This window comes from Mixophyes fleayi, chromosome 2 (genome assembly GCF_038048845.1).
Source record: "Mixophyes fleayi isolate aMixFle1 chromosome 2, aMixFle1.hap1, whole genome shotgun sequence".
Taxonomy (NCBI): domain Eukaryota; kingdom Metazoa; phylum Chordata; class Amphibia; order Anura; family Limnodynastidae; genus Mixophyes; species Mixophyes fleayi.
The window spans coordinates 308,853,669-308,864,702 of NC_134403.1; the positions used below are offsets into that span (position 1 = coordinate 308,853,669).

Genomic DNA, 11,034 nt, shown 5'->3' on the forward strand with positions numbered 1-11,034 from the left:
TATAATCGCTGTGCCCAGGCTAGTGTAACCAGGGCAGTGGCATCAGGGTGTGACAAAGGTGCCTCACCCCAGCTAAATGTCCCAAACACACCCAGTCCAGCTCATCCCAAATTTTGATCCATGTTTCTTGTTGAAGGTGAGTAGATCTTACATCGGTGATCCAATAACAGATTGGTAGTTTTCCGCAGATCGATGCATTGAGTGAGGTAGGACCCACTACATTTATGTACCTACAGGCTTAGCACATTGGCATGACAACAAGTTGCCCACGCACTGATATATCTAAATAGACAAAGAATCAGAATGGTACAATATAATTTAATACATGTTAGATTACCAATAAAAAGAGACTTAGAACAACCTGTCAGATATATATCTAAATCTGTTTCTGCCATCAGATATTGATGGCAGAAACAGCTCAGCCATTAAACACTGGTATATAAGCCACCGCTGCCAGTAGACCAGAATAAATAAAACAGCTATGTCAATAAATGCTAACATATAATACCTTTTACAGATAATCAATCAGAGGAAAGAAAATCACTTATAGCAATCACTCAGAAACAGTGGTTTCACTCAGGCTATCGAAAACAAAAAAAACACATCAATACATGCATAATGTTGGGTACCATTGTTGCACTTGTTGCATAACCCGGCTTATTTGAATGTCTTTAGTTTATATCTGCAGTGATTACTTTCACACTTATCCAGTGAAGTAGCAGTTCAGTAGCAGTTCATAAACTTGTCAATGGGCCTGATTCATTAAAGATCTTAACTTGAGAAACTTCTTATTTAAGACTCCTGGACAAAATCATGTTACAATGCAAGCGGTGCAAACTAGTATTCTGTTTTGCACATAAGTTAAATACTGACTGTTTTTTCATGTAGCACACAAATACTTGATAGCATATTTGTGCACTGAAATTTAAAGTTGATATTTCTGTGTTACATGAAAAAAACAGTCAGTATTTAACTTATGTGCAAAACAGAATACTAATTTGCACCCCTTGTATTGTAACATGATTTTGTCCAGTAGTCTTAAATAAGAAGTTTCTCAAGTTAAGATCCCTAATGAATCAGGCCCAATGTATTTTTCTGAAGCAGTTACTTGAATCTGTATCAGTCCCATTCCAGTATATCTGTCACCGTGAGATGCACTGGGAACAAACCTCCTCTTGCTTGCAGTCCTCTCTGCACACCTGTGGTTCACTGAGACCAGGGGGTAAATGTATGATACTCCGGTTTCTTCAACTCCCGCGAGTTCGGCGAGATGACAGCTAAAATTTAAAACGGCGCTGCCTTGTAAAGGGAAACTTGCCTTTACAAGGCAGCGCCGCTTTTAAAATTTAGCTGTCATCTCGCCAACTCGCGGGAGTTGAAGAAACCGGAGTATCATACATTTACGGGTAAATGTATGAAATATCAATTTCTGCAAGTCGCCAGAAATCGGCGAATTTGCAAGGGGAAATTTAAAGCGGCGATGGCTTGTAAAGGCAAACTTCCCTTTACAAGCTTGTGTGCTACATGACAAAGCAGCTAGTATTTTCCTTACATGAAAAATAATAAACTAATTTGCACCCCTTGCACATACTTGCCCACTTTTGAGATCCCCCCTCCGGGAGGGTAAATCTCAGTGACGCGCTCTGGGGGCATAGCCATCGGAATTGTGTTATTAGGCCCAGCCCCCTCTGCAAAATGACACAAATTTCGGCCTATTACAATATGGGTGGGGCCATGATGACGTGATATTCTGTGAATACCGACACTAAGGTCCGCCTCCGGCTGAAGTGAATAAGGAAGTGACAGGATTCGGAGAAGTCCCAGACATTCGAGAGTATGCAACTCCTGAATGTCTCCCATTGTAGTATAGTTTGTCCAGGATAAAATTTACTCCTTTTTTTGCCTTACCCTCCTTATTGACTCAGGCCCATTGTGTGCATGCACAGACATTTCACCACGCAAGTGCAATAATGACATCTACCAAGTAAATGGGCACACTGCAAAAGCAATCCCAGAGCTGAGATACTGTAGTTTCACTGTAGAGATGGTTATTCACCGGGTCTCGTCTGACATGAAAGCAATGAGAAATTGTAGCGATACAACTTTCTGTATTTCTGTGCTAAGTGGTGATACAGAACTTTAGTTACTGTCAAAAGCTGACCACCGATAAATAGATCTCTAAGATTGCTGAAATGTTAGTGGTTTATTTCTGATTTTTCCCATATGCTGCAAAATTAATTAATAACATTTATTTATGTGATAAAGGAGGATTTTAATTATGTCTTTAAGTGAGGTTAAAGTTGAAGTCACTCACCTTTAACAGTTTCAAAGAATATCATAAAGACATAACATTGTAGGTGTGGCAGTCTGTACTTCTATGATCACAGGTTATTCACCTTTTCTTGTCTTGTTATGTTCTAAGGCAGCAACACTTCAGAATTAAATTAAAAATTCCATTCACTGTACCTAAAAATTAGGTGAATCCTGATCTACCTGGGTTCTGTTTGTGTTCCAATGAATCTCAAACACTGAAATCTATTCTCATGTCTTGTTTTATACCAGTATAACATATCATACCAGAATCATATCTCTAATGTCAAGACACCTTGACATTACCTTGTGAGATATTCATCCCCAGCAATTCATTAACTGTCTTATTCTCCTGCAGCGAGTGTGAGAAAACTTCTGCATTTTTGTACTCTTGAAACCTCTTGTGAGTAGTAATTGGGTAGCTGCTGCATCATCCAATCAGTATTCTTAACCATACATGCCAACTCTCCCGGAAAGCCTGGGAAACAAGTTTCCAGGAGTAGGCAAGTATGTTCTTAACACAATCAAGTGAGCTATTGAGAACACATAGGTTTATAAATTGTATATATTATTAGTGATTGTTTCAGGCAGGGCCTGTTTCTACAGATATATTGCATAAGCAGCTGAAGTTTTCTAGATTAGTCTGGGATGGAGGCAGGGTCGCCAGGAGGAATTTCAGGCCTTTGTACAGCAACTTCATGGGACCCCTTCCTTGGACATAACCACACCAGATGGGTGGCTCTTCCCACTACACAGGGAAGCCAGGGTCCCCAGGCAGGCCCCTGTACCTTGTACCTGCTCCCACCATCTCAGTGCCCCCAGATGGAGACACAAATGATGGCAGATGACTGCTAATGAACTAAAGTAACTAGGCCTCTTTTTTAGCATGGAAGGGGAGTCCTTTCCTGAAGCCAATAAAGGTGGGGCAGCATGGTGGCTAAGTAGTTAGCACTTCTGCCTCACAGCACTTGGGTCATGAGATCGATTTCCGAACAGGCCTTATCTGTGTGGGTTTGTATGTTCTCCCTCTGTTTGCATGGGTTTCCTCCTATGTGCCAAAAACATACTGGTAGGTTAATTGGCTACTATCAAAATTGACCCTAGTCTGTTTGTGTGTGTGCGTGTGTGTGTGTGTGTGTGTGTATGTTAGGGAATTTAGTCTTTGGTAGGGAGGACTCCCCAAAATTCGGGAGCCTCCCGGGAATTCCGGGAGAGTACGCAGGTGTGTGCTTAACAGTAATAAGCCAGATACTGCATGCAGATTGAAATAATTTTAAACCTGTCATTAGGTCCGCTAGCTTCTATCTGGTGGGTGGTAGTGTATTTTTCCATTACACCTCTGCAGTATGTTCAGATCAATCACCCAGTTTCTCTCACCTCATGCTCCAGTGGGAGAACAACAAGCCAGAGTCCCAGCCCATGCAGGTTGAATAACAACAAAGTTTGTAAAGTGCAGATAGAGCAGGTGTAGTAGTGTACAGTTAGTGTATTAAGGTGACATAAGAACTTGAAGTAGTACTTGGCAATAGCGCTGATGCTCATGTAGTGGGACTCTCGCACTTCTCTGCCTCTACACAACTGGGTTATGTAACACATCTAGTACATGCTTGCCAACTTTTCCTCGTTGGCTTCAGGGAAATCCCGCAGGAGGTGAGTGTGCGGGGGCAGGGCTTGATGAATTGTATCATTTTGGCCCCACCCCCTAAACGATTGTCACAATTTTGGCCAATTACAGCAGGGGGGGGGGCTTAGATGACACGATATTTGCGTCATTAAGTCCCGCCCCATCACGTATCTATTGCGGTGGTGAGAACCGGGACATTGTCCTGCTTTCCCGGGAGCCCAGGAGGTCTCCCAAACATTCCGGGATAGTAGGCAACTATGCATTAAAGAAAAGCAGCTAATGAATCTCTAGAGACTGAAGTGTCTTTTACATTTCTGTCTCCATTACTGAAGTCATGTTGTCTTACCTGTCAGGCTTTGATTAAATCTTGGTCTCCATGAAAATGGCCACCTACATAGGCATCAATACATAGACATAGGATACAATTTCTGAACTGTGTCATCATGCCACAGATGGCGAAGCCAACCACGTCTTGTACTGGCTCAGCATCAGGGAGAATGCCAGACTCTTCAGGGAGTGAGGGAGATCACCCCTATTTCTGGGAGTCTCCCTGACATTCAGGGAGAGTTGGCAAGTATGGTCTAGCGTTACTTGAATAGGTCCTGCCCCCCCCCCTCCCCCAGTGACAGGTGAAGTCATCCTGAGGGGTAGTTGTAGGAATCAAGGTGTGGATCTTACAAGACTATATCACAATGACGCGGCTATCTGCTTCATCGCAAGATTAGGGGGTGGCTGTGCGGTGCGAAACATCTGCGCTGGCTATGGGAGCCCCATGTCTAGTTAAGACTCTGGTTTCCCACGTTGAAAGAGAGCAGCTATTTTAGTCCGGACCCGAGAGCGAGGAGGGTGGTCCTGGGTGCTCAGCAAATGTGGGGGGGGGCAATGTAAGAGTCTACTACAAGCAGTAGAAAGAGCCCCCAAATTTTAATGAGGCCTTCAGGAAGGAGTAATAAAGGGGTTAAAATCCCCAAGTAACTAAAAGCCCCATAGTTAAGGGGCAGTGAGAGAGGGGGATCCCCACCTTCAGGGGTCTCTAGAAGAGACACCAGACATGGAGTGTGAATGCCAAAGTATATGAGAGCTTCACTTGGACAAGAGGAGAGTTCCCACCAGAAAAATCCTTACGGAGGAGAGCCTTGGAGGACAGGTCCTGGAGAGAACGGCATGGATGGAAAGAAAGAAAAACTATTTCAAATGTGTGAGTGTAATTGGCTGCACGCCATATGTGAAGTGAGAGAGGACCCTGAAAAGGCCTCCATAATGTGAGGGGGGGTCGCTGCAGTTGCTGCTGGCTAGCTGAATTAGCGGAGGAGGTTCCCATGTAAGAGAGCCCCCTTGAAAAGTCCCCCATAACATTAGGAGGCAGGGTGTCACAGCAACCCGGCAGTTGGCTACTCTGGAAAGACACCCCCACTGCAAGATGTAGATGAGTCCTGTGGTTGAATAATTGTTACTCAAGTGAAGCAGAGTCCCTTGCCATTGGGATGTTTAAGAGGTCTGCCTGAAAATCTAATGTCTCTGAATTGCACAAAATTGCAGAATGGTTTCTAAGAATGGAAGGGTCTCTGGATATTGGGATGACACCTGAAAGTGGCAGTGTGAGATGCAGCAGTGGGGCTGGAGTAAGAGGGTCCCTGTGAGGGATGAGGTGCACCGTGGCAAGGAGAATTCCTAGATAGTGGGATATCAATCCTTGTTGGACCCTGAGTATGAACCTCTGAAGTATGCCCATTCTGTGTTGACTTTTGTCAGAGAGAGAGAGACAAATATTGTTAGAGTGTGTGGAACTACTGCACCCAACAACACTGGGTGTGCAGCTGTGTAATTATATTTAATGGATGCAAACAAGTGCAGGTGGTGTAAAGAAGTACTACAGCTTAAAATTTGCTGAAGTTTATGCGCTGGAGGCATTTGAGAATTTGTGCTTATGATCTGTGGTGGAGCAGTTTGGCATTTGAATTCATTTGAATTGCAGCCATTATGGTGTGTGTAGGAGGAGAAGGTGTTGGAAAATAAAAACTTAATTTTTGGTATAAGATGGTCTGGTGCCCAACTTTTATTTGATTTTGCCCTGCACACCATTAGTGGCTACTCCATGTTTGAGAGTTACTTCCTGCCATTGTGGCTGATCAGCAGGACCAACTATTCCACTGCCTAGTAATCCTGAAACAGTGTATTATATTGTGGATGCTAACTAGGAATTCTTATGCTAGATGTATAGGATAAAAACCCAAACAGTCTTCCATCAGAAAGCATTATTAGTAGAGTATATGAAAGATATAGATAGGTAATGATTAAAATTGAAATGCCTTTCTTTAATTACAAGGGCATCCATCTGGACTCTGCTAGAGTATGCAGACTTTTTAAGGCCTGTACACCATGTAATGTGAAGTTAATTTGGAGCATACAGTTTGACTACTCACTATTCCAGTCTCAATTCTCTTGTTGGATGGAAATCTATACTGGGGCTACCACTGCTTTATATGGTGGCACTGATGATGGAACCTACTGAAATTGACCACAAAAACGCAATAGGTATAAGGGAAAACTAAACCACTATACTAGTGAAAATTTCATTTATTCTCCTCCATTAAGATGTAAAAAATGTAACCTCACTCGAAAGTTAAAGCCTGTTTTAAGACAAACACAAGGCTCTTTGTGCAAGTTTCACCTTACGTTCTCGTACTAAAAGTCCACTATGGGGCATTGCCCTGACCTGCATTCACCAGAAAGTAAGGCAGCTTAAATGCTTGTCAAAATAGTGATTATGTTATCACTATCACAAATGCTGTTTCTGTGATCATAACAGTATTGTCAGTGACCATGAATACAACAATTAGCATCCACAGTCTCTTTGACAATTGTGAAAACACCATGAGTGCAAGAACTGCAAGTGATCATTTTTATTTTTTTACTTTTTTGCTTTTAATCTTTTTCTATTCTTAAAGCAATGTATGATGGATTGATGTACTATATGTGGGTATATCCCCTTACAGGTTTTAAATCTCTAGTCCAGCAACACTATAGCTATTCAATATCAGGTGTATTAGATGTATATGAGCTGTGTTCCATTCATTCTTTGGTTGGGTTCAGACTTGAAATATGAAACATTTAACCCTATGTAGAAAGTGGTGTTAGTGAATGCATAGACCCGAGAAAGCAAGTATAATAAATTTATCATGGAGTGATGAAGATGAAATACTCCTCTTTCAAGTTTAAGTACAGAGAGGGCCAGCACACCCAATGGGGAATCCTAGGCAGTTAGGGAACACCTAAAACAGGATGAGATATATAATGTTGCCCGTGGGACTCTGCCTGGATTGAGTCCAGTGCTATTGCCAGAGCTGAGCACTGGTTCAATGTAGTCACTCTTAAGATACAGATAAAATGCTACTAAAATGTTTGAGTGATAGAACGATAATTTATTACAACTACTGCAATGTAGTAAGGCTAATGCATAAAGATCCTGTTTTGAAACATAAAACTAGGACACCACTCTGACATTTGTGCCAACGCTATTTATCCAGATACATGACGAAAGTTCACCTAGATTCTGCTAAAAAGAGTATTGTTATTGAATGATATCTGAGAACTGTCATTAGCAGTGATGAATCTGTCTTAATGATTCTTATTCATTAAAAAATTCATCTGTTTTCATACAATGAGATTAGAAAATATTGAAGCCGTGTGATCCTCTGGCATTAAGGCTGAGTGCAATGAAACACATAAAACAAATATATTAACCTTAATAACCTGATTTACACTAAATAATTCCAGACGGTGGCTGTTCTGAAAACTAACCAAAATAACTCAGTAATGTGGAGAGTGAAACAGTTGAATAACTAAGAAATTGTATTGGGAAAGAATGCATTTTGTTTAAAAAGTCTTAAAAGTAGATACATTTGTACTTACTTTGAAGGATTTGATAGGTGTACGGAGCTTCTCTGGTCCCACAGATTGGATTAAACGGAGTAACAGGGGTAGCAGTTCCATTAGAAGTCACTGGGGTTACACTCATTTTGTACTCTTTTTTCTGGAGATATTTCACTTCTATATCCCCGTTCCTTCCTGCTGCCTGCCTTTCTCCTGCTCTCACTGACAATACGGAGTGGACGGTTTCACACAAAAAAAAAATACAGTTCTAGTTTCTCTTTGTTCACAGAGGGAGTCTTAAAGCCAACAGAGGGAGTTGTTTAAAGACAAAACTTCTGAGGCTGTAGAAATACCGAATGGAAAAATATGGTGCTGAAGGCTGCTTCAGCTGTACTAAGCTTCTAATACTCGGTTGCACTAGTTTTAAAGCTAAGGCAAGTTCAGCTAAACATCAACCAAAGGCTATAAAAATAGGTTGTAAATCAGTTATCCAAGATCTCTATAATATGAGACATGCTCAGTTTGCAGCTGACTCACTTCACTATTGCTGATAGGAGGTGATCCACCAGAGGGCTTTGCCATTCACTATTGTATTTTCTCTGAGCATAACATGTGTCTGCAGACTCTGTAGATCAGATTCCATGCTAAAAACCTGTAGCTCAGACATTCCTAGCAATGCATGTACACTTGGGGATAGATTTACTAAACGGCGTTTCAATTTGGCGGTTTTAAACCACAACCGACTGTTTAGTGCTCCAGCCGACTGTTTAGTGCTTAAACCACTATACAGAAGGCTGAAAAGGCCATGTTCATCGCTATAAAAAAATCCTTCCTTCCCTTCATTAATGGGCTGTGATGCTAAGAAGCATTTGGCCCCTCCTGGTACCCATGACTGGTGGGTGCCTGAAAAAAAAAAATGAATGTGTCCTATTTAGGAATTTGATTATTAAACTGGGCCCCCATTATTATAAACTTAATAATGTCTACCACCATTATTATTAAGTAAATGAATTGTGGCTGCTGTAGATTAAACATAATAAAAATGTGCCCTTATTATAAATAAATTTGTTTTGCCCCCTTTATTATTAAAATAATTAAATAATTCCGCCTTTAATATATTAATAAATTAATATTGGCCCATTTAATAAATTCTTAAGTAAATAATGCTGCTGTTATTATATGAATCAGTTTTTTTCTGCCCAGTATTTCTGTAGTGTTGTGGAATTAATACTTACCATGTTCTTATCTTGATTTGACCTAATCCATTATTTAAAAAAAACAAATAATACTAACAAAGCGGTCTGTTAACTAGGCGCTCCCATTGAAAATACTGGTAATAAGGCTTTATTATTTAAATAAAGCAACTTTCTTTAAGTAAAGATATTAAAATAAGTGGAACTAGAAGCCCAAGTCCGGCTGTACACTTCCAATGTATGTCCGCCTTGATCGTTGGTGGGGGGAGCTGTAAGAATTTAAAAAAAAAATAAAAAAAAATACATACTCACGTGACAGCTGCGCTCCTCCTCTCTGCTTCATTCACACTGACTGCCGGGCATGGCGTCATCAAGTCACGCCCGTCAGTCAGTGAGGAGCGCCGCAGCCAGGAGGACCAAGCATGAAGAAAGAAGAGAGAAGAGAAGACAGAAGAGAAAAGAAAAGAAAGAAGCTGACATAAGGTGAGCAAAGAAACGGAGAGGCAAGGGGGAAAACAGAAAGGGACAGTGCTATAAAGAAGGGAGAGAGTCACAGAGGAAAGATAATGGGGGAGAGAGGCACAGAGGAAAGATAATGGGGGAGAGAGGCACAGAGGAAAGATAATGGGGAGAGAGTCACAGAGGAAAGATAATGGGGAGAGAGTCACAGAGGAAAGATAATGGGGGAGAGAGTCACAGAGGAAAGATAATGGGGGAGAGAGTCACAGAGGAAAGATAATGGAGAGAGTCACAGAGGAAAGATAATGGGGAAGAGAGTCACAGAGGAAAGATAATGGGGGAGAGAGTCACAGAGGAAAGATAATGGGGGAGAGAGTCACAGAGGAAAGATAATGGGGGAGAGAGTCACAGAGGAAAGATAATGAGGGAGAGAGTCACAGAGGAAAGATAATGGGGGAGAGAGGCACAGAGGAAAGATAATGGGGAGAGAGGCACAGAGGAAAGATAATGGGGGAGAGAGTCACAGAGGAAAGATAATGGGGGAGAGAGTCACAGAGGAAAGATAATGGGGGAGAGAGTCACAGAGGAAAGATAATGGGGGAGAAAGGCACAGAGGAAAGATAATGGGGGAGAGAGTCACAGAGGAAAGATAATGGGGGAGAAAGGCACAGAGGAAAGATAATGGGGGAGAGAGGCACAGAAGAAAGATAATGGGGGAGAGAGTCACAGAGGAAAGATAATGGGGGAGAGAGTCACAGAGGAAAGATAATGGGGGAGAAAGGCACAGAGGAAAGATAATGGGGGAGAGAGTCACAGAGGAAAGATAATGGGGGAGAGAGTCACAGAGGAAAGATAATGGGGGAGAGAGTCACAGAGGAAAGATAATGGGGGAGAAAGGCACAGAGGAAAGATAATGGGGGAGAGAGTCACAGAGGAAAGATAATGGGGGAGAGAGGCACAGAGGAAAGATAATGGGGAGAGAGGCACAGAGGAAAGATAATGGGGGAGAGAGTCACAGAGGAAAGATAATGGGGGAGAGAGTCACAGAGGAAAGATAATGGGGGAGAGAGTCACAGAGGAAAGATAATGGGGGAGAAAGGCACAGAGGAAAGATAATGGGGGAGAGAGTCACAGAGGAAAGATAATGGGGGAGAAAGGCACAGAGGAAAGATAATGGGGGAGAGAGGCACAGAAGAAAGATAATGGGGGAGAGAGTCACAGAGGAAAGATAATGGGGGAGAGAGTCACAGAGGAAAGATAATGGGGGAGAAAGGCACAGAGGAAAGATAATGGGGGAGAGAGTCACAGAGGAAAGATAATGGGGGAGAGAGTCACAGAGGAAAGATAATGGGGGAGAGAGTCACAGAGGAAAGATAATGAGGGAGAGAGTCACAGAGGAAAGATAATGGGGAGAGAGTCACAGAGGAAAGATAATGGGGGAGAGAGTCACAGAGGAAAGATAATGGGGGAGAGAGTCACAGAGGAAAGATAATGGGGGAGATTGTAGGAGGGTGGTATTGCATTGACGCTCTCCGTACTTTATCCAGATACTGGATCAGTTCACTCATTAGCTGT

General features: G+C 42.1%; 1 protein-coding gene across 1 annotated transcript in view; it reads right to left on the bottom strand.

The window, feature by feature from the left end:
• Positions 1-8,285, bottom strand: part of LOC142140439 (organic solute transporter subunit alpha-like) — a 28,526-nt gene extending 20,241 nt beyond the window's left edge. Inside the window, exon 1 of the mRNA XM_075198187.1 lies at positions 7,847-8,285. Coding sequence (XP_075054288.1) covers positions 7,847-7,952 — 106 coding nt within the window. The 5' untranslated portion in view covers positions 7,953-8,285. The remainder of the gene's footprint in view (positions 1-7,846) is intronic.
• Positions 8,286-11,034: the final 2,749 nt, after the last annotated feature.